Genomic DNA, 22,617 nt, shown 5'->3' with positions numbered 1-22,617 from the left:
AGAGGGTCCCCACTACACACAGGTCTGCATTACATGACGTGTGCTATAGCCACGCAGACCCCACGTTACACAAAGCAAAAGCACGAGTATTTCTATCAAGGCATTCGTACTACGTGGAGTAGCAGCCCTTCAACACTGCCCTCGAAATACCTGATCTCCTTAACACCAAAATCCCAAACCCTTCAGCCTGCCTGCTCCGGGAGGAGCGGCGGGATGAGCCCGTGGAAAGGCCAGCGAACACCCAGCTGTGTACAGACCTCCCCGCCGAGGTGACACTGCAAGCTGGTGTGTTCAGAAGCCTCAGCAGAAAAAACTGGCCCCCTGCCATTGCCTATTTCCCACCCCCAGCTCGCTGGGTTGCTGGAAACCAGCCTTACAGACTTGCTCAGGAAGAGCCTAGGAGGAAGAGCAAGGGATTTTCACAGCAAGAACCAGGCAGCACAAGAGATTTTATTTTGCTTAAAATATCGAGGAAAAAAATAAATACATCCACCCACACTACAAAGAGCAGTTTCCAAATTCATGTACTTTTCTTTCAAGGACTTCCTCTGGCTGGGAGAGCAGAGGCAGTCTGACCCCTTGGAAGAGCTCCACCTGACAGGAGCTCTGCGGCAGCACTGTCCATGGCCAGTGTGCTCCGTCTGACATTCAATGCAAACCAAAGCAAACTGTCCTGTTTACTCCCCTGCCTCCGGTGCCTCCACAGAAGCCACAGACACCTGCGTGTATGTACAGTGTATTTACTCCTGTATTTACTCCTGTATCTCCAGGACACAGACAATTCTTACAGGATTTCCAGGCCCTGCTCCCTGCGCAGCGAGGGCATCAGCCCACGTTCTGCCGGTTGCCGTAGCCTCTTGGGTGTGTATCCTTCCAGTCATCCCAGTTCCGAGCTTTTTGAAGAGCTTCCTCATCATCCTCCTCCTCTTTTTCCTCCTGCTGCTGCTTCTGCAACTCTTCATCAGTTACACCTGCTGGAGGTCAAGAACAGGAGTGAGGGGCAGTAAGAGGCAGATCACTAGCCAAGTTCTCAAAACAGAAGCCGTGCCAGGAGCTGGTCTAGACAGCACGCTGGAAGTGCCAAAGCGCAGGCTAGCAAGCCAGTCAGTCTCACAGCCCAATACAGCCCGTTCTTGCTCTTCCTCAGTCAGGGGGTGTTTCACACCCTGAACACATCCCTGTTCACCCTCCCCCTCAGGAGGCTTCCCGACTCCTCTATTCCAGCCTTTATATATACCTGGTGCTCTCTGAGGCGCGCTCTGAGCAGACACGACTCCTTGCCTTCTGCGCTGCTCATACCAGTCATCCACGGTCATAGTAGGCAGGCCGGGGTAGCCAGCACCAAACACTCTACAGAAAGAGAGAGACAGTCAAAGGTGGTACTTTACATGGCCACAAATGAGCAGAAACATGAGACAACCCTGCACAGAACTGCCCCGCGCTCCAATCGGTACTAACACTAAGGCATGTTATCAAGGAGGGCTTGAGATCAAACCTATTTCCACAGCCTGGGCCTGCAGCAACACACGTGCCAGTAACCCAGCCACAACAGCATCTAAAGCTCACCCTGCTCGTTTAGAGAGGTGAGGACTGTTCTAGCCCAAAGGCCTTGAATCACTCCCCCAGCCCAAAGGAGAACACTCTGTGCTAGCACAGCTTGCCAAGGAGGCCCCGAGAACCCAACTTGGCTAAACAGATATATGGAAGGCTCAGGGCAAATAACATCAAAAGCACGACAAGAAATGGGGTTTCTATCCTATTTTGTGCTTTAGCTGCCATATTCCTTGCAAGAATCTCATGGTGCCACAAGGTGTTAAGATCTTGACACCCTAGGGAATGCCTTAGAGTTAAAAACTATTATTGTGCCTGATGATCCTCTGGGAGGTATCACATCTTCCCAGCCCCTGAGGTCACTTATTCAAATTCACCGAAATCTTTCAGAGTTTACATTAGATTAAGAGACCACACGTGCTTTTCACTGCTGGGCTCTTTATTTTAAGAGTGAAGAACAATCCTGTTATATCAGAGAGAGCTCAGAGGGGCAGATAAGCCTTGCCTCTCCACAGCTTACCAAACAGCAAGCACGTGGCCTGTGAACTAACACAGGAATATTTGCTTAATACAACGTCCTCTTCTGTGATCCCAGCAGGAGGAAACAGCATTAGCCACGACACTGCAGCGTGCTGGGAACAGAAGGAACCAGAGAAAGTGGAAGAAACATTCCCCTCATCCCCTGCCCAGAGGCACAACACGTTCCACCTTGATACCACACACTGCCTGAAGGTAACAACTGGCTTTCTGCATTTGAAAGAGTATCTAAGGAGTATCTGAGAACAGAGCACTGCCTCGTACTGTGTCTAAATAATCAGAAAACAACATACTTAGCCTGAGCAGCGTCCCGGGTAAGAATGAAAGGTTTCAGTGGAGCTCTGACTTGCCGAGAAGTGCCGTGTGGTGGTGCTGAAGACTGAAGATGCAAACAACAGTCACAAGATAATCGTGTAGATGAGAATCCCCTTTCTCTGCTTCCCACCCCAAACAAGTTATTAAAGGTCTTGTAGACGAGAAATGCCTCTGCTGCCGGAGCAACATCCCCAGACGGACAATTCAGGCCTTAATCCAGTTTAAATCATGAACTTCATCTGTGAGCTTCCACAAATCACTTCTCTTTGTGCCTTTGTTACACCCATTCTGATCAAAGCAGAAAGCTGACAGAGCTCAACCAGATCAGCTCAGATCAAAGCAAGAAATATAGCTTGTTTTTCCCAGGGATCAAAGGCAGAACATTTGGAAGCAAGCAGAGCTCACCATTCCCCATGGTATCACCCAGGGCACTATAGAGCAGAGTTCTGCAATGCCACTAATGAGCTGCACAAACGAGCTGGGCCAACCAGGCTGGGCTACGGTCTATGTCAGCACATTATGTTTGTAATGCAAGAATCAGACCACTGCCCACTCAGAATTAAAACAAACCCCATCTGCTTGTGCCGTGATTGAGCTAAATTTCAATCAAGAATTCACAGAATGAAACTTATAAAACTCTGCTATTGAATTCCTCTGAGGTTCACTTGCCTGCAACAGTGTCTATCATCAGGTATAACTATCCACAGGACCTGCAGCACCAGAGAGACCTCGTACCTGTTTCGCTGTGCCTCTGCTCCTCAGGATGACCATTTCTTGGTCAATACTCTCTATCTCCTCAAGGCTGGTGTTGATCCATTTCTGGATTTCTAGCATGTAAAATTCCCGTATCTGATCCTCATCTGCTTGTTCGCTCTCCACAAAGGTTCTCATAGAGGCCAACCTGTTCTCCAGTTCCTTCTTCTGCTTATATCTGTCACAAAGAAAACAAAAGGAGATCATTTAAGGATCTAACACAGCCCAGACATGGTGTTTTCTAAAATTTCTACAATTTCCTACGTCTTGACATTCAATCAAACGTAGAGAGCTACCTCCTGTCCCAATCCTCTTTTAACTGCTTTTCACAGAGGTGACAGTTGCTGAGCAGTGCTCACTAGGGTACACGAATCCCAGATGTTCATAAAGCTCCTCACGTCTTTGATAAATTTCCCTGTGCGAGGAGGACCCGCTCGTTTAACAAACGAGCATGAGCCCTGCAGAAGTAAAGCAGTGACTTACAGGCATGTACCCGTTCAGCAGCGGAGGAGCACTTACAGCACCCATCTTTCCCTCCCATCTTCCCATCTGTCAACTCAAATTTAGACGTTACACAGGATCTTTCCTACTCTTTGTAAGAGGTTTAACATGATTTCAAAAGAAAATTGTACACCAAAAGGGAGCTTGTGATGGTTTACTGTTGTGATTTCAGTATCTCCTGTCTGATAAAAGCAGCTTTAAGATGACAGTGTAAATTTAGAGGCACCTCTCTCAATTATTTTTTTTCTCCTCCTACAAGTTGAGCAATCCTTCAAAATGAAGCCTTCCAGGTAAAATCAGGGAAGCCTGGCAACATTCATCTCCTGGAGAAAAGAGGACTTTACCTCATCGGCTCCTTCACCGAGAAAGCCAGCATAAGAGCTATTTTGAATTGCTTCTGTATGACACAAAGATTATCAAGAAGTCGCTAAAACACTTTCCCAATTTCTGTCTCAGGTGGTTTTGTGTGGTTTTAATATAGTTTTGGCTTTCTGGATTTTTTAACCTTTTCAGGAATTAGTTATTAAAGGGGGGAACTACAGGCCTTCTTAGGAAAGTTTTGTTCATGCCGACTATGCATTTCACTGAAAGCAAATGTAACGGCAACATCTCACCCTGATCAAGTACGAACCTGCTTGTGACAGAACTCCCAGCGCAGGCACCTCCCGTTTGACTCCACGCAGGAGTCCCAGCACAGGCGAACCCAAGCCCTGAGCGAGGGCAGCTCACGCAGCGCCAGCAGAACTCACTCGCACCCAGGAGGTGATGTGCAGCTCTGACAAGCAGCCCGTGCTGAAAAGGCTTTGCTGAGCTGACCCCAAAGGCCCCAGCGTATCCCAAACCCATCTCAGCTAGGTTACTCGTTAAAATGTAAATAGTATTTTCATATTCATGCAATTTAAACAGCTCTTGAGCTCAGTTTGGGCCTCTCAGTGCTACCACAACAAGCAACAACTTGACTGTCAAAATCCCCAACTAAAGCATGACAAAGAGGCATCAACCACCTCTTTTTTAGAGATCTAATAAGCACATTGGTAACAAACTTCCAACGTGGGTGGCTTTACGCTGTCAGCGGTGATTAAAGAACTAATCTAAGAGCTTTTGCACAGTTCTTCTTCAAAGACCAGAAACTAAAGACATAAACGCATCTCTCCAATCTGTGCACAGCCCAACACTGTTAAGTGATATGTGGTGCACACCTTAAAATGAATGTTTAATGATTAAAGCACTCCAGCATCAAGGGAACCAGTTCCTTCCTGACAGCCCCTGACTGTACAATCTCGCAGTGCCGGGGGCTCTCCCCTTCTCTCAGCCTGATTCCTGACAGCCTTGAAGGACCGCAGAGCAAGAGCCTACCTTTCGATTTTGGCTTGCCTGCTCGACGCCATGGCCACCAGGCTGGGCTGGGCAGCAGCGGGGCCACCCGGGGCCGGGCTCCCGGCATCTTCCTCTCCCGGGGGGCTGGCGGGGGGCAGGTGGAAGCTGCCCAGCCCGTAGCTGCTGCAGAGCTTGAGGAAGCGCCAGAAGTGGGTCCGAGCGCTCTCCAGGTGCTCCAGCCTCCTGCTCAGGTCCACCTGCTTCAGCGTCAGGGCGCCCAGCAAGGCCGGCAGCAGCAGGTACTTCAGGTCGGCCGAGGCGATCTCCTCCAGCTCCTCGTTCTCGCTGCAAGGGGAGAGACGAGCCGAGCCTGAGTCTTCCCCTCCCCGCTCCGCTCCGCCCGGGCGCGGCCCAGCCCGCTCCGCGGAGGCCCTTGTGGAGGCGGTGAGGGCACGGAGGACCCTCGCACGGCCTCGCTGCCCGCCCCCAGGCCCAGGCCCAAGCCCAGGCCCAAACCCAGGCCCAAGCCCAGGCCCAAGCCCAGGCCCAGGCCCAAGCCCAAGCCCAGGCCCAAGCCCAAGCCCAGGCCCAAGCCCAGGCCCAAGCCCAGGCCCAGGCCCAGGCCCAGGCCCAGGCCCCGCCGCCGGCTCGGCCGGTCCCTCCCCTCCGCTCACCTGAACAGGTCCAGCTCCGTCACCATGGCGGCCGCCCGCCGCAGGGCGTCCAGCCCCCGCCGCACCTTGTCCTGCACGGCCGGGGCCCCCGAGGACGGCTCGGCGCCCGTCTCCACCTCCTCCCAGAGCCGCCGGCCCGCCGTCAGCAGCTCCGCCAGCCGCGGCCCCTCGCCGGGCCCCTCCGCCATGCTGGGCCGGGAAGGCGCCGCCGCCCAACCGCTTCCGGGGCGGCCGCCAGCGCCCCCGCCCCCGCCGCCACCTTGGTGAGGGCAGAGGGGCCGCGCCAACGGCGGCCGCCATCTTGGTAGGGGCGGCGGGAGGCGGAGCCTGGCGGGGGCCGCGGGTGCCGGGCCCCGGGCTGTCCCCTGCGGACCCCGGGCTGGCCCCTGCGGACCCCGGGCTGGCACCTCCGCGGCGGGCAGGTCGCCCATGCGAGGCTCGGCGGGGCCGTGGGGCCTCACATGCGTCCAGGGCTCCCAGACCTTGTCCCGCTGGCTCCTGCCTGACACACAGGCCTCTCCAGGCCCTGCAGGGAGCCTCTCTCTGTGTTTTTTATAACAAAAGTGAGATAAGCAGCATTTCCCGTTTCTTTTTGGCTTAGTTCCTAAGTCCCTTCTTACAATAGCTCTGAAATTTAAACGGGCGTAAGGCAGGAAAGGGTTAAAACTGGGCTTTTAAAAAGTTATGTTGGCCCCTTAGAGACACAGGTAATTGACCTAGATGTGAGAAATATACATGGTTGATAACGCAGGGCTGGCTGGAAGCACTCAGCCACCAAGAATGGGTCAGTTTACAATTTACTCTTGTTTCCTTCATACCTACCTGAGATAGCTCGATAACAAAGTTGCTCATCAGAACCAGAAGAGCTGTGGGTTTAGGTTCCCCTTGGCTGTGCCATGACTACGTCCCCTGTGGTGTCACTCTCCTGTCACCCTCCCTCAGTGTGGCTGCATTGCTCAGGATGCCAAGGCAGGCGTCGACAGGGTGAGGTAGATCGAGAGCTGACGTGGTGTTCCTGTACGCCAGCAGGAGGGGAAGAGCAATGCCATGTCCGGCGGTGGGAAAATTAATTCATATAATGATTGGAAGTGGAATGGGGACAGGAATGCACAGCCGTTTGTTCTGCACAAGCAGAAGATGCTTCGACAGCCCCAACAATCACCACCAGTTCACTTTCACCAGAGCAGTACCACTCTCTATACAGCATCTGTTGTCCTACAGCACACGAGTGCTGCTCCAGCCAGACTGCAGCATGCCTGGAAATTCCTTGCTCCACCACACAGCACATGCACAGTGGTCACCACTGACACATAGGCAAGCTGAGAAAGTCCTCAAAATCTGTACAGCCCCAGCTCCGGGCTGGTGGGAGGATGCTCCTGGAAAAGCCCGGTTGGATGGCAGCCCCAGGGTGGCTCACGGGCCCATGTCAGCTTCTGCTCTGGAGAGGAGCCTGTTCTGCAGCTCCCTCCCTGCTTTAACTCACTTTCTGACGGGCCTTGGAGGCAGCGTCCCCAGGATGCACAAAGGGAAGACACTATTGTTTAGTGATTCAACGAGGCGGCCATGGCACCTTCTCTGCGCTGGCAGAAAGGTGATTCGAAAAACCCACCGTGAGCAGCCTCCAGCGTGCTGCCCACACTGAACATGGATGAGTTTAAACAAGCAAGAGGGAGAAATACGGGCTGGTGAAGGGAGACCGGGGTGCTCAGAAATGCCAACCTGCTCCTCCTGGCCCCCCCAGATGTGACGGGGATACCACGAACCTGCGGTGTCTGGGTCTTTCCCACTCTGATTGAGCACCTTGCTGAAATACAGGGTTCAGGGCTGGAAGGGACGCCAGCCTGCCCACCTAGGAGGAGGGAGGGATGTCTGCTTCCCCGCTGAACCTCGCACAGCCATTGCCACAACTGCCCTTCAAGCTCTGCCCAAGGGCCCTCACTCTGCAGCCTAGTTCCCCCTCTGGTCTTAGGGCTGTTACTCACCTATGTTGATTTGTCCCCGTCCCTCAGCTGAAGATCCCCATAAGGACAATCCCTACTATTATTTGTCATCCTTGGGGCATCATCATATTGCTGAACACCTCAGAAATAAAGGAGAACAGAGATGCGAGGGTTTTTCCTTAAATAGAAGTGTTTACTCATATTTATGTCTTGCGGTGTGATAGTGTAGGCACCAACCAACCCAAAGGCCAAAGCAACATCCTCCAAATATTTACAGCAGTACAGATGTTGATCAACAGCTGAGCCCCCAGGCAGCAGCCCCATCCCGTGCCTTCTCCTTGTTCTGGCTCAGCTTTCTTTGTGAAGAGCACAGGCAAAAAGCAGGTGGAGGTCCTGACTCACTGTCCTGTCCGAGCTGCTGCAGGGAAGAAATATCCCAACATGTTCTTAAACACAGAGTCATTCTTCCTCCAAAATGCTTACTTGATTATCAACAGCTTGTTACCCTTGCTCAGATTATCCTCCTGGAGTAAGTTATGCAGCATCCCTCAATGAATGAAGAAATAAAAGGAAAAAAATAATGAGTGCTTTAGCAGCAAAGTCAAAAGAGTCCATGAAAATCACTCTCCTTTCTCCAGACTTCATTGTCCACACAAGTGTAACCAGCAGGGAACGATCACATTCATACCAGCATTACTCCTTCCAAACCCAAATTAAAAGTCAGGCACTGAGAGGAGGTTTTTCAAAGCAAAGCCTTTGCCTGGTTCTCACCACGTTTCATGTAGAGGGCTGGTTTTCTTCTATGTGCAAGCCATTTTCAGAGCTATCTCTCCCATGTCAGCTCACAGCACCAGAAAGTGAAATGCTTCTGCCATGGCCATGGAGAATTCAGCTCTGGGGAGTCTCATTTCCAGAGAGACAGATAAACAAAAAGCCACAAGCCACTGGGAAAAAATGGCTAATGACAGGGAAGTCAAAGAGGTAGATCCGTCACATTAGCAGCGAGCTGGGCGAGGGTTCTGAAGCAGAGGGTAACGACAGCAGCCTGCCACAGCCTGGAGAGGAGCGATTGTGAAAGCGGGGCAAGAGGAACGCGTGAGGAAGTGTCTGAAGGGCTGCGAAGCCACAATTGTTACCGAGATGCTCTCGGTTTCAGGGACGCTGCTACCGGCCTTGCACAGGTTTATTCAGGGCCTGAAGGGCTATCTGCCAGAGCTGGAGATGTTTGGGGTGGAAGCAAAGGTATAGAGGGTTAGAGAAAAGCCCTCTTGCACTGATTTCTCTGGCAGAGGGTTGCACTGACTGGTGCTGGAAGCCACCAGAGGGTGATGTCAGGGTCCACGTTTTCCCATCTTTTACCTCAGAGGGTGCTTGTACTAGCCCATGCTGGGGTGAAGGGGCTCCGTGTTCCCCTGGCACCTTCCTGCTGGCTTTTCTGCCCAAGCAGGGTTAGAGAGAGAAAATGCATCCAGTCAGATGGATCCCCTCAATGCCTGGAGCCAAGCACAGGGTTTATTCCCTCCGGATCCATCATCTGATGCCGACTGTCTTGCTCTGGCTCTCTAGGAGCCTCTTCCAGTCCAGCAGATCTCACAAGCCTGGTAAATCCAGATGTGGGCCCGGATTACACCACCTCCCACTCAAAGCATTGTCACTTATCTGTCACCTCCCCACCCTCATCCTTCCTGCCTGCCTGACCCTTTGCACCCTTTGACTAATTACCGTGCTTTCCCCTTTCCCGCAGGACACACATGGATCCCAAGGTCCTCGCTGCTGATTGACCCCTCCAGTCCTTTCCCAGCTCTTGGCTGTGTTGGGCTTGCAGTTAAGATGCAAGAGGAAGAGAGGACTCCACATATTCAGCACTTGACCCTGCCTTTTCCCAGGCAGAAATTCAAATGGGACCTCTCTAGGAGGGGATCACGACATCTCCCCAGGACATTCCTAGCTATTGTGGCTCCTCTCCTCTACCCCAGGCTATGTGTGTTTGTAGTTACCAAATGCAAATCACATTTCCCACCCTCCTGGCTGAACCTCTCACTCCACAAGATCCTTCCCCTGTTTTTTTCTCACCAGCTCTGTTTTGCAATCCTCTGCAGAGTTCACAGCCCCTCCCGGTTTCAGCTCCCTCTGATCTGGAGATGCACAGCGAGGTGGCTACAGGGAAGGTATTTAAGCGATCCTCCTAATTAAGTACCTGCATCACCTCTCCCTGAGCCTGGCTGGGGACACAGAAACGGCAGCTATTTTGCAGCCTAGCAGCTCAAGACTCCTTTTTCTGAGGAATGCCGGTGACTAACCCCTAATTGCATTTTAAAAGACAAACTGGAGATATCTTTTTGGCCCTCAGCAGCTGTGAGGGAAGCCTTGCAGCTGTGGCTTCACTGTCACTCTGGGAAGGGGAGATGTCAGCAGCCAGGTCAAGTCAATGGCACATTAACAACTGATAATGATAGTTAACTCACTTGGTTAACTATGTGAGCACATGCTTCACCCCTGAGCATTTCAGCTTGTCTCAAGCCACCTTTGACTCCCAGCTCTTATTCACTGTTAATACAGAAACCTGGAGCACATTAAGTGGAGGGGACGGTTTACAATAAAAGCTCATGACTTGATTCCGTGACCCAGCAGAGGCTGTTAAAAATGATTGAATGAATATGGAAATGAGTAATCATACAGCTGGACTCGGGGCCGAACGAGGCCAACCCCATTCAATGCAAACCACAGATAAACCAGGGCGCACGCAAAGCCGCCAGTCTCTAGGTCATGGTGGGAGCTGTAGGACATGGCCCCTGGATTCCCATCACGTTTATCTGTCCTCCTTGTGCTGTGGGTTCTCTCTCTCTTCTTCCGACAGGTTTTCCCTATGTGCACAGTAGCTGAGGCTGACAGATATCTGTAACTAAAGGCAAACCTGGGCCAGCGAGCAGCAGCAGGAGTTAAACCATGTCGTAGAACTGAACCGTTCCCCTGCTGTCCCTGCAGCCAGCTGAGAAGGAGATGGAGGAAGGAGGTTGTCCTAGAAAACATGCCATAGAGAGGTATGATATAATACATTTATTTAAAAAATGCACACCAGAATCCCACTTACATTAAGTATAGAGACTAAAGCTTCATTCTGATTTCTCCAGGGCCCTGGAGTTGTGTCTTCTCTCCAGGCCAGAGTGCCAGCACGCCTGATATTAGGGGGGTGGAAGGAGGGGGCTGAAGACCTTAGTGGTCTAAAAGAAGGGGCAGGAAGGACAAGCCATGAGTATGCCACGTGTTGAGTGGGCTTCCACCTCCAACGCAAGCCCAGAGGGCAGAAGCTACAGCACTGCCACGGCTGCCTTGTTAATAGAAGGCTGCTAGGTGCAGTTTTGCCACGGTGCCCTGCTTTGGCAGCCTCCGGGACCACTCCTGTCCCTACGTCCGTCTGCTGTCATCAGTCAACAATGAAGGTACATTACTGTGAGAGCAGCAGCAATCTCCATGCAGGTTGTAGAGAGGATTGATGAGTTCTGTCTCCTGGAGCCATAACTGGTTGTGCCTGTGTCCAAGCCTGGTCTTGAGATGCTGCAAAGGGCACTGGACCAGTATTTGCCCCTGAGGAGGAACATTCAGGGGTGTTAGGTGAGCCCACAGCAGAAAGCTGCCCATGACCCCCTCACCCGAAGCAGCTTTCTCCCCCTGCAGCTTTCTCCCAATGGACACCTCTACTCCTCTTCCCATCCATCACTCCTGGCTTTCAGGCCACTGTCAGAAAGCTCCTGCAAAGAGACAATGGCAGCCCAGGGTCCCCATTCACCCCTGGAGAAAAGGGCCTGGGCATGCAGGTGATAAATGGTTTGTCCCCAGCTGGAGACAGAGGGCTGGACGCTCCCCCTCAGCTGCAGGAGGGCAGCCCTTTGTCTTGATCTGGGGAGATGAAGCAGAGGTTGGCCCCCGGTCTTAGGCTTCCCGGTATCTCTCAGTCTGAGGTCTTCCATGGTAATGCAAGAGGCCAGGCTCCCCGCAGAGCCCCCTTCTCGCCCGTAGCTCAGAGCATCCCTCGCCGTTGGCGTTCGGTCTCCAGCTGCGCCCTGGGTGACACCAGCGCCGGAGTCCTCCCGCCTGCCGCGATGCCTCGGGCGTTATTTACAGACGTATCTCTCCACCTTCCGCCGACACTTCTTGCACACCACGTAGCAGCACCAGTGGTACTTGCAGTGACACCGCTCCACCACCTCCTCCGTGTAGGTGTTGTAGCCGCGGCCACAGCACATCAGGTTGCAACTGTCGCTGCCCGCTGAGGTCTTGTTGCACTGCCTGTCAAGAGGAGGAGGCACAAGGCGAGCTGGGGGACCACAGCATCTGCTCTGGCCTCCTCCCAGAGCTTACTTGCCCAGAGCAGGAGGCAGCGAGGTGCAGGGCTCTGCTCGCAAACTGGGGTTGGCGTCAGCTCGTGTTAGTGTGACACGGGGCAGGAACTCCCCGTGGAGAAGGAAGGGCGGATGGGTGGGAGCAGGAACTGCTACTGCTAAATCTAACAGGGATTGCAAGTCAGAGCCCTGAGGCAGCCCTGGCTCAGCCTTCAAGTGAGGCTTCCCCAGCGCTATAAAACTCCCCCCGCCCTGCAATCGCTCCAGAGAGGAGACATCTGGGAAGCACCGCAGACTCCAGGGACTGCTGAACCGCTCCGGTTACTGGCAGGCAGCACCCAAAGGCTTGCTGGGAGAGGAGATATTTTCCTTTCTGACTCCTCACTGGATGAATCCTGTCCTGGAGAGTGGAGCTGACAGAAGGCTCTCCCTTTCCTTTACACCTGCATGGCCCTGTAAAAACAATATCTACCTTCCTGCCCTCCTCGGGACTTAAAGATGCAAAGATTTCCCAGCAGTGCCTGTGGTGTGCCCGTCTAACAGGGTACCACCCATCCACACCAGCTTCCCGGAGCATGCCCTCAAACCCGATGGTACAGACACTCATGAAATGGGAGGCTGAGTTAGAGTGTATTTGCAGCAGTTTCTTACCTATCCTGCGTCCCCAGAGACCCCAGGTGCAGGTTTGGCGTGCAATAGTCAGGAGAGTGGGTGAGATAAACCAGATCCGTCTCTTTCACTGGCCTGACGTCCATTTCTTTGGGTACCAGCTGCTTCCTGGGCCCTATGAGCCGGTGGGTCACCCTGATGGCTGCCAGGTACTTGGACTTGAGGTCAGACGCAATTTCATCCAGGTTTGGCAGTCCCTTCCAACAAGTCTTCACTGAACAGGAGCCTGAAACACCGTGGCATTTACACTTGGTGTCCAGGGAGTCACTCAGCACCTGCAGAGGACGGGAAAACAGATGAACTTGCTTCTGCCTTCTCCTGCTACCCACTCTGCTGGCTGATTAGCAAGAGCATCCATGGGAAGTTTCAGCAGATGAAAGAGCTCAGCTGCCTACTGCCACCTTTAAATGAATATAATGGGGTGATCAAGGTCTCAGCCCTGCTTCATTCCCCTCCTGATAAGAACCTGACCCTTGGGAACTCCCTGATGGAGCCTGCGGTGGGGTTGGTGGCTTCCCTTGCCAACACGTGTTGGCCACGTCCTCGCCTGGGGAATGAAAGCACAAAACCCCGCAGCCCTGGGCAGGGCTGGGGAGCCAGCGGGGCAGGACGGGCCTCCGCTCCCATGAGAGGGGTGGAAAGAAGTCCTGGAAGTACTGGTGTGAAGTGGCAAACATCTTGTGCTAGTTGTGGAAAGGGTGCAGGGGTGTTTGGGGAGGGGTAGCAGTGGGGGGATGTCTCTGCAAACACTCGTAACTCCACTTTAACCATTTAGTTGCCTCCTGACTTTAAGGACAGCGTTGCAGCCGCCTGGTCAGAGTCCACCGCAGTGCATTAGGGACCTCTGCCCCCCAGGGTAGAGGGCTGCAGCAGCCCGTGGTGGGCACCATACCCACGGTGGGCACCATACCCACCTGCCGTCCCACCGCGTTGTTGTGCAGATTCACGGCCCTGAGCGCTTGTGTCCCCTGCTTGCTGGATTTAACGGGACTGTCAGCAAAAGCTGCGCCCAGCTGGAGGCCGTAGCGCAGGTTGTCCCCGCAGCCACCCCATCTGAAGTCCGGCCCGGGGACCTCGGAGGGGACGGAGGCGCAGGAGCAGAGCGGGAGCTCTCCCGAGGAGCAGGCTTGGGCGATGGAGTGCGTGACGGCGGCAGCAGCCAGGGCATAGACAAAGGCGGATTCCCGGGTTCCTGGGAAGAAGAGGGGAGATGTCCTTCCACCCTGCCCAGCCGAACACTCCTCTCAAAGATCTCACAATGCAAATGAGGTTTGTTTTTCTTTCTTGCAACAGGATAAAACCAAGGCCCAGCCTTTTTCTTGCACCGTTTTTAACCAGTGCCACCCACTATATCACGCTGTCAGTATCCAGCCTGTGTGCTCACCTCTTCCCCCTTTTTTTTGGAGCCTCTAGCAGCTGTTTTTGTTTGAAATGAAAGTTACTGTCTGTCACCTCACAGAATCACAGACAGGTTGGGGTCGGAAGGGACCTCTGGAGATCATCCGGTCCAACCCCCTGCCAAAGCAGGGTCACCCAGAGCACGTTGCACAGAGTTATGTCCAGGTGGGGTTTGAATATCCCCAGAGAAGGAGACTTCCCACCCTCCCTGGGCAGCCTGTGCCCGGGCTCTGCCACCCTCAGAGAAGTTTTTTCTCCTATTTAAATGGAAATTCCCATGTTTCAGTTTGTGCCTGTGTCACTGGGCACCGCTGAGAAGAGTCTGGCCCCATCCCCTTGACACCCCCCTGAGGTATCTGTGAGCATCGATCAGATCCCCCCTCAGTCTGCTCTTCTCCAGCTGAACACCCCCAGCTCCCGCAGCCTCTCCTCGCAGCAGAGATGCTCCAGCCGCACCTCCCGCACCCTCTTACCTCTGAGCAGGTCCGGGCCGAGGCTGGGGGCTCGCCGCACGGAGGAGCAGTTCCAGCGCATGTCCGCGAAGGCGAGCTGGCAGGCGGCCTGGGCCAGCCGGGCTGCCCGCACCACGCTGGGCATGAGCTCCAGGTGCCTGCGGCACAGCGGGAGCTGCCCGGGCACCAGCCGGCACTGCCGGGCCTCGCTCCACGCCGCCCCGCTCTCCGCCAGCCCGCTGCGGGGACAGGAGCGGGGTCAGCGAGGGGGAACCCCTCGGGGGACCCAGCCGGGGGGGGGGGGAGCCCCGAAGGGGGGTACCAGGGTGGGGGGTACCAGGGTGGGGGGTGCATCCCCCCCCCGGGGCCGCTACTCACAGCCACTGGATGGCCGCGGAGAGCCCCAGCTGGCAGAGCAGCGCGGCGGCGGCGGCGGGGCGGCCCATGGCCGGGGACGGGGATGCGACCGGGACCGGGGCTGCGACCGGGACCGGGCTGGGGCCGCTCGGCCCCGCCGCCCCCTTTTATAGCCGCGGGCAGCGCGGTGTTGCCCCCCGGGGAGGGGAACAAAGGCGGTTTCGGTGCCATTCGCAGGGGGTTAGGGCCGGGGGGGTGTGGGGGTGTTGGGAGGGGGCGTACGGCTGTCACTAGCTGCGACCATCCCCGACACAGCACCCGGGGAGCGATTCAGAGCCGAGCCGCTGCAGGACCTGCACCACGGGGAGCTGGGGGACATCGGGCCTGGCACGTCGCCCCACTGCGTGCTCAGCTGCCGCAGACCCCTTCGTACCCCTTCGTACCCCTTCGTGCCCCCGCAAGGCGCAGAGGTGCTCCCCGACGCCGGGGCTGTGGCTTCTCCACCTTTGGCATCTGCAGGGCAGCCATGGGATCACCAAGCAAATACTCTCAGGGGGTAACAACTCCCTGTCCCCCGCTGGCAGGAATCAGAAAGAGAGAATATTAGTAAAGGACATAAGGGGTTGGCACAGGCTGACAGTAATTTCTGCCTTTTTTTCTTATTTTCTTTGCAAGAAGCTTTAAAAAAAATACATTTTTCTTGAGCCAGAAAGAGGGAAAGTCTCGGCCATCTGCCTCCTCCGTCCCCGGAGCCCCACGAGGACAGCCAGGACTCTGCAATAACCAAGGCTCCAGATGTGTGTGTATCAATCAAGGGTGTGGACACTGATCCCACCAGCCTGGAGAGGACCCAACCAAAGGCTGTGCTGGGACTGAAGCTGATTGAATGTGGGGAAATCCTGCCCCAAGACACCAACTTCACAGCTTCAGCCCCAGCCCCTTTTACAGACAAACCATCTTACCGACCCAGGCTCGATCAGGGCATCAGCAGCTGCTGATGGGTTTTGTAACCACAGGGAAAGAGGGTGAGCAGAAGGGGACACGGGGACGGGCTCTCAGCAAGCACATTTCAAAGTAATGGGGTTAAAGCAACCTCTCCCCGCTGCAGGAAGGTGCGGGGCTGCAGTGCCAGGGCTCCCTCCACCCCGCTCCGCAGCCCTGCCCACGCAGACTTGGGAAACAGCCCTGAAACTGAATGCGCCCATGAGAACACACATGGTCGGAGCAGGATCTAACCCAGCATGGGGCTGTCTTTAGCTTGTCAGCGCTGCAAACCTCATCCTGTACTTGGCATGGGACTTGCTGTTGCCTTCAGCACCCCAAAGTGCACGGGGGCACGAGGGACACCTAAAGGACATTGCCTTCACGCTGTCACTGTGCTTTCCGGATCAGGACTAATGCTAATTCCAGGCTCCTGGAAACAGCACAACCAGGTTCCACAGCCATTTGCCCCTCCAGACCAAGAAAATGAGCTTCAAGTCCAGTTTGCCTGGTGCTGCGGGCACACTGATGCGTGCAGATCCCTGAGCCAGCACTGGGCACGGGTGTCAGCTGCAGGAGTGCCCGTTTCGTTGCAGGGCCCAGATTACAGCTGGCAGAAATGATGCAGCCAGGGAAGCGGTGCCTGCTTGGGCAGGGGCTGGTTTGGGGTGACATTTCTGTGGCTCGCACATGCTTGTCACAAGGTGTTTCCTTCTGCATCTTTCCCTTCTGTAAGTAGAAAACCAAAAGTGCAACCTTGCTGCAGCGAAGACCTTCAGGAACCAGGTAGGCTGATATTTTCCCACAGTGGGAGGTGACATTTGAGAAACAAGTCCAGCTGACAGCAGCTTCTTTTGGAAACAGTCACAGGTTGAAGACCTCTACTTTGGGCTTCCGCTTTCTCCTTCACTGTACAACTTCCCTTTTCACTGGAAGGTGCTTTCCCTTTACTGGAGATCACTGGGTGGCTGGTTTGTATGCCCCCCATGACCTCCCTTTCACTTGCTGTCATGGGCACTAAAACTAGGACACGCAGCTTGAATTGTTGACCTTCCCAAACTGCTCCTTTGGGATGAAAAGGCCGAGGCACATTGTGCTGGAGCGATGGCCCACGTGGAAGGGTCCTGCCAGGAAAGCACCGAGGTCACTCCCAAGACCCAAGGAGAGTTACAAGGGGCTTAATTAAAGGATAGAGAGAAAAGAGAGATGCTGGTATTCAGTGTCCCTGATCCCATTAACCTTCCTCTCCGTGATGCCTCTGGACTGACACCAAAGGGCTCCAGAGTCACATCAACCTCTTGTCAGCTGAGGAATGATTTTTCAGCAGGAGTAGGAAAGATAGAGGATAAAAGCAAATTTGCTGAGCTGCTCCCCAGGGCGCACAGCTTGGGCAGAGGGCACGTGGAGGCCAGCGAGCACCATCCGTGGGTTTCTGCTTCGCAGAGGTCTGAGCAGGAAACATTCCCCTCTCTGTTCATCCCGCTGGCTGCATTGCCCCTGGCTGAACATTGGCACTGCTGGGCTGGGACTCCCTGGTTTAGGGCAAGGGGAGCCTTTTCCCACTGCAACTGGTTCTTAGACAATCGTCCCTGATTATTTCAGGGTGGGAAATGCTTTCCTGGCTGTAGGAAGCAGAGTCCCTGTTGGAGAGGACAAGGGATAACCCAAGTCTATATTCCCTAAACACCAAACCCCATGTTTTGGTGTCTGCCTCCAAAATAAGGACTAAGCTGATTAAAATAACACAACCTGCCTGTTTTTATGGGGTAAGGTAGCAACGAGCACACCCTCTCCTGTAGCACATGCTGCTCCCAACCACTGCAGACCAAGCATTGGGTACAACAGAGTCCTCCAGCATCTTCAGCCCAGCTCAGCTGCTCCCTCACCAGCCCAATGTCCCCCCAGCATCCCTGCTCTTTAAAGAAGCTGCTGTTTGTTTGGTACCTGGGGCCTGGCTACTGCCGTCCTGTGGAAGATCAAACTCTCTCTGGCTCCTGTCCCAGGTGGCACATGGCAGAGATGAAGTCGATCTCTGAACCTGCTCCACTTCTACCGAGGGCTTTGCAGTGAGAGATAGTCACTGTTAAGGCCCTGGCATGATGGATTTTGCTTATACACATCACAGGACCCCAAGGGTTGAGGTAGAAAAGCCCCATGAAGCAGCACCCGCTGTTGAGGCCAGATGCTGGTGCTGTGTGGGACAGGGTGACAGCACCCCGGGGGGCCTGGGCCCTGTGACCAACAGCGTGGTGCTGCCAGACTCCTTAGAGCCTGGGATAATGCTGGGCTCCTTTGCCATGCAGTTATCCATTGTGCTTGGTGAGCCCGGAGTCAGACTGGTCTCTCCACAGCCACATAGTTCAGCTTTCACCTTTCTCGACTCAGTTCGGTCCTGCTGGTGCTCACCACACTCTGGAAGTCCCGATATTTCTTTGCCATCCCACCTCCCCAATCCTGGCTTTTGCAGATCCTCCTCTTACCTTGACCCACAATCAGATACAGCGTCTCCACTTCTCCCTCCTGCTAGCCCGGGCGCTCCTTTCACTCCAGCCCTGAGGATTTTGGTGTTATGAAATCATATGCTCTCCAAGTTCCCTTTTCAACCTTAGGGAGTGGGGAAATGCCTTGGGCCCCGAGGGGGACATTGCGGGGAAATCTGAGCAGCTTCTGGAGGGATTAGGAATTTTCTGACCAGGAAAAGCTGCTTTTGGCAGCATTGGGAGGTGCCTGGGTGCTTTTTTGGGCATCATGTGCTCAGCAGGCAGGGGGAGGGCAGCAGTTCACCGAGCACGTGCAAGGCAGGAATCGCCAAGCAAAGGCAATCCCGTGTGCTGGGCAGGTCTGACCAGGCACCTCCTTCTCCACCCACCTGGGTGGGACACGGAGCATTGCCCTGGCATTACCTGAGGTGTTCAGTCCGAAGCAGGGTCTGAGTGGGGCGAGAGCTTCCAAACCAGAACAGACCCATCCCCTGCACAGGGGCTGACCCCTTCTCTGCTCTGCGCAGTGGCGGGCCCAGAAAGGAGAGGGGATATTGCCACCTTCTGGCCAGTGGTTTTGATTTAAGGGCCACCATCTCCCCTTCGGTCCCTGGACACCCTGCTTTCACCACGCTCCCCCCTGCAGTGTTGGAGCTGGAGTCACACATCGCAGCAAGGCACCTTCCTCCGCTATTAACCATGTTGCTTTCAGGCAAACTCCTCAAGGTGTGGATGGCGTCTTGGTCTGGGGGCTGGAGGATCTCAAAGGGGTGGCCATAGCCAGCACCTGCTGGGGTTGGATGGCGGCTGGGGAGGCGAGAGCACCGGAGATCCCTGTGGAAAAGCCACGAGCAACAGGCAGGAAAAGCTGCTGGAGAGCAGGAACGCGGAGAGGACACGTGTGAGGATGGTCTGGCAGGTGGAGGCATCTCGTGGCTTTGCAGGTGCTGGGAGCTGTGACCAGCGCTGGGGCAGAGGGGCTTAGTGCCACCCCGTCCCCTTCCTCTGGGATACGAGGTCACCGTGGGAGCTGGGCGAGGGCACGAGGAGCCAGGGCCAGCTCAGGGAACAGCACCCAGCTATTTCTGACACCAACCTCCTGCTGCCTCCTGTAAAAGGTGATTTTTACCCATCCTTCTTCACAGAAAAGTTTTGCAATGACTGAGTAGTAGGGGAAAAAAAAAAAAAGGCTTCCTTTTAAAGCCAAAGCAACCCTTCTTTGATGTCAATTCCTCTGCTTAGCTCAATCCTTGAAACAACCATAGGGTCAGTGCTAAAAATACCCCGTTCCCCTTCCGCGTCAGGCTCTCTTGGGGAAGGAGGAGGGCAGGAGGGGATTCCCAGCCCGCAGAAAGGCTTCCCTTCGCCTGCCCCCGAGAGCCAACGTGGGGAGAAAGTGCAGCCGCGCTGCGGGGATGTGTCTGTGGGCGCTGGGAGCGGGCGAGGAGCTGGGGGTACACTGGAAAACATCCCCCCCGACTGCCTGCCTGGCGTTGGCTGCCCTGGGGACACAGCCAGGAGGGGAAAGCTCGAGGAGGAGCTCCCAGGAGAAGACCTGCTGCTGGGTTGGGGCTTGCCTGCTCCAGAGCTTGCTCCTGGGATTCAGCTAATTAGTGGAGGAATGTTGGATAGTTGTCCTGGGTGGCCAAAGGTTCGTGTCCCCCACTACAGGGGCCAAAGCAAACACCCATGGATGGTGTGTGACCCCTCCCCATGCACCGTCCCAGCTTGCAACAGCTTGTGGCTTCCAGGCTGAGGAGAGGCAGCTTCATACGAGGACCTTCCAGGGGTTCCCCTGCCATCACGTGCCCCATTTCCTCCCAAACCCCGGCAACCTCGGCGCTCCCCCACCCCACGCTCACCTACCGACGGACCGCGTGAGGAGCCACATCCTTTTGCCTGGGAGGCTGTGACAATGCCAGGCTGTGGTGACGCAGGCGGCGGTGGCACGTTGTCATGTGGCTCCGATGCCTTGGCAAGGACATCTCAGCAGGTCGTGCTCCCCGGCCAGCTCCTGCCACGTCCCAGAGGCTGTGGACAGATCCCTGCTGCAGGTGGGTGCCTGGGAGCACCCCGTCCCCTCCAGAGGCTGGGGGTGCTGGGGAGGGTCACCCCAGGTGCCAGGTGACTGTCCCGCTGCAGAGGGCTGCTTTCCTTGAGCGAAACCCTCCTCCTTCCTCTTTCTGATGTAGTGGTGGAGCCGGTGACCTCACGGCAGGATGGATATGGAGAAGCAGGCTGGGGGTGCCGGGGACCTGCCAGCTGCCCTCCTCCAGAGCTGCCTTCCACCTTCCCCCAGCCCCATGGCTCCCCGAGGGGCTGCTCCCACGTGTCTGCCTGAAGGAGTCCCAGAGCTGGGACCAGGGCCCCTGGGTCTGCACCTGCTCGGGGGTTCAAGCTGTAAGGAGACGGAGCACCTGGTGACACTCCACGTGCTGCTGTGACCGGGGCTGCACCGTGGCAGCGCCCCACGCCAAGGCAGCCCAGCGCAGGCTCTGAGCACGCCCTGTCCCCGGGGACAGCTGGGCTGGGGGGATCCAGCTGCAGAACATGTGTTGGCATCTGCACCCCCTGCAGCACCCCGGGGCAGTGATGCTGCAACATGCAGCACAGGATGCTGCAAGGCAGGGGAGACGCTGGAGCTGCCTTCCCCATCTGTGCCAGAGTCCCCTCTGGCTGAAGGTCTGCGTGCTGGAGGGCTGGTGGCAGGTCCCAACCCGGCCCGAGCCCCCACCAGGGAGGAAGAAAGTGTCATGAATAACACGCCCGACCTCCCTAACTGGGCTAGAAATAGCTGCCAGGGGAGATTTGTGGAGTCACGCAGAGAGGCCGTGGCACTGGGCGATAATGGAAAGCAGCGGTGGCACAGCCCTGCGGATGGGAGGGACATGGGGACCGATGCCCTGGAGGTGACACATGGGGACGAGCCGCTGCCACCAGCCTCCTGTCCCACCCCAAAGCCGCAGAGCGAACGCCACGTTAGCTACGAGCACGTAAAAGCCTTATAACAGCCTCGTCTTGGACTCAGGGAGATTTAGGCTGACCCATGGTCTGTCTGAACACCGAGGAGGAGGAGGAGGGTTGTCCCCGCTGTGCCAGGCAGGGGCAGCTCGAGGAGCCAGCCAGTGACCAGGAAATCCTTCAGCTCCTGAAGCAGATGAAGCTCTGGCTCTGTCTCCATGGAGAAAAAGGGAAAAAAAGAAGAAAAAAAATCCTCTAATTCAAGTTAGCTGCAGACAAGGTAGTTTCCACATGAGTTAGCAGAACAGCTCGTTGGAAATTTTTGATAAAATCTATTTATTCTTTGAAAAATGCAGATCCAGGGAAATGTGGAGGCTTTCCACTGGAAAGAATGAGTTTTGCTGGATTTCTCAACTAGTTCACTAGAAAATTTGTCAATGGTCACAATATTTTGACCACCGCTGCTTTTTTTTTCAGACCAAAATTTATCCTCCTGGTGTCTTACAGCCTGCCATGAAAACGCAGCATTTTTGGCATCACCACTTTATTTGTTTGAACTTCACTATTCTACAGATCTTTTACCCTCATTTTGGATCAAGACAAAGCTCGAGATGCCGAGACATCCCTGGGATGAGGAAACCATCTCCCCGAGCTGTGGGAAGCTCAGGCTGAGGAGTGATACAAGACATGGGACATACCCCTCCTGGTAGCACCTCAGCGGGTTTCTCTTGATCTCGTGGGTAACTCGTGCTGGAATGTGGTCTGCAGGGTCTGGCCAGCCTGGTGACACTGGTAACACCTCGTTGTCCCCTGTGCCAGGATGAGCCCTGGGTGCTTGTCGCTGGGAGAAGGGGACATCGCCCCCGGTGCTGCCATGGGTTCAGTTCTTCTGGTACCCAGGAGACCACGACCCGTAATCCTGTCTTAGTTCAAATCAGGAAAGCACACGGGCATCGATGAAGATCATAACCCCCCACACCATTTCCCTGGCTGGGTTTCTGTACCTTCCCCACCCTTCCATGGCCTCAGGGGTTCTCCATGGTCTCTTTCCAAGCTTACCCCCCCTGCTCCACGCTCCCGCAGCCTCCCCGTCCCGTAGCAAGGCCAGCGTCTCTCTTCCACCCCTCTGACCCTAAGCTCTGGGTGGCTTTGGGAGCCTTCCCTGCAGGGTAAAACCAGCACCAGGATCCTTTCTCCTATTTTTAGTGCACGCTTTAGCAGAAGCTCTAAGAGAAAACTTTGGGCATCAGCAGCTCACTGTCCCCAAGTGCCACCATCCCTGCACGGCTCCATCACCACCTCACTGGTCCACGGGGATGTGACACAGCCTGTGCCAGCAGCGCTGGGCAAACACGGCTCGGGAGCACTGGGGAAGCCTGGGGCAGTGCCCA

The 22,617-nt window shown here is 55.2% G+C and overlaps 2 protein-coding genes across 3 annotated transcripts; both read right to left on the bottom strand.

Annotated features, from left to right (window-relative positions):
- Window positions 1-429: 429 nt before the first annotated feature.
- IGBP1 (immunoglobulin binding protein 1) lies at window positions 430-5,864 on the bottom strand. Of its 2 annotated transcripts, none has more exons than XM_068411726.1 (6): window positions 5,649-5,864; window positions 5,014-5,319; window positions 3,139-3,334; window positions 2,382-2,467; window positions 1,238-1,350; window positions 430-974 (listed from the first exon to the last, which is right to left on the bottom strand). In XM_068411726.1, the coding sequence occupies exons 1-6, from the start codon at window positions 5,834-5,836 to the stop codon at window positions 826-828; spliced, it is 1,038 nt and encodes a 345-aa protein (XP_068267827.1). In that variant the 5' UTR covers window positions 5,837-5,864; the 3' UTR covers window positions 430-825. The 2 variants fall into 2 exon arrangements, with proteins under 2 accessions (XP_068267827.1, XP_068267829.1); XM_068411728.1 differs by having other exon boundaries at window positions 430-971.
- A 5,836-nt stretch (window positions 5,865-11,700) lies between these two features.
- Window positions 11,701-14,893, bottom strand: LOC137669589 (protein Wnt-11b-like). The gene is made up of 5 exons (XM_068411731.1): window positions 14,826-14,893; window positions 14,469-14,686; window positions 13,512-13,789; window positions 12,580-12,872; window positions 11,701-11,875 (listed from the first exon to the last, which is right to left on the bottom strand). The coding sequence occupies exons 1-5, from the start codon at window positions 14,891-14,893 to the stop codon at window positions 11,701-11,703; spliced, it is 1,032 nt and encodes a 343-aa protein (XP_068267832.1).
- Window positions 14,894-22,617: the final 7,724 nt, after the last annotated feature.

The sequence above is a fragment of the Nyctibius grandis genome, chromosome 13 (assembly GCF_013368605.1).
Source record: "Nyctibius grandis isolate bNycGra1 chromosome 13, bNycGra1.pri, whole genome shotgun sequence".
Classification (NCBI taxonomy): Eukaryota; Metazoa; Chordata; class Aves; order Nyctibiiformes; family Nyctibiidae; genus Nyctibius; species Nyctibius grandis.
The sequence above is the reverse complement of the archived record's forward strand: the minus strand, read 5'-3'. Positions and strand labels throughout refer to the sequence as shown.

What these genes read in the sequence shown, in the direction of transcription:
- LOC137669589 (XM_068411731.1), bottom strand. Translation starts at nt 14,893, where the DNA reads ATGGGCCGCCCCGCCGCCGCCGCCGCGCTGCTCTGCCAGCTGGGGCTC. An exon ending in TCCGCGGCCATCCAGTGGCT is followed by an intron (nt 14,687 to 14,825) that starts GTGAGTAGCGGC and finishes CTGTCCCCGCAG; the next exon opens with CGGGCTGGCGGAGAGCGGGG. An exon ending in ACAACGCGGTGGGACGGCAG is followed by an intron (nt 12,873 to 13,511) that starts GTGGGTATGGTG and finishes CGTCCTCTGCAG; the next exon opens with GTGCTGAGTGACTCCCTGGA.
- IGBP1 (XM_068411726.1), bottom strand. Translation starts at nt 5,836, where the DNA reads ATGGCGGAGGGGCCCGGCGAGGGGCCGCGGCTGGCGGAGCTGCTGACG. An exon ending in ACGGAGCTGGACCTGTTCAG is followed by an intron (nt 5,320 to 5,648) that starts GTGAGCGGAGGG and finishes CTCCCCTTGCAG; the next exon opens with CGAGAACGAGGAGCTGGAGG. An exon ending in CGGGACGCTGCTCAGGCTAA is followed by an intron (nt 1,351 to 2,381) that starts GTATGTTGTTTT and finishes CTCTTTCTGTAG; the next exon opens with AGTGTTTGGTGCTGGCTACC.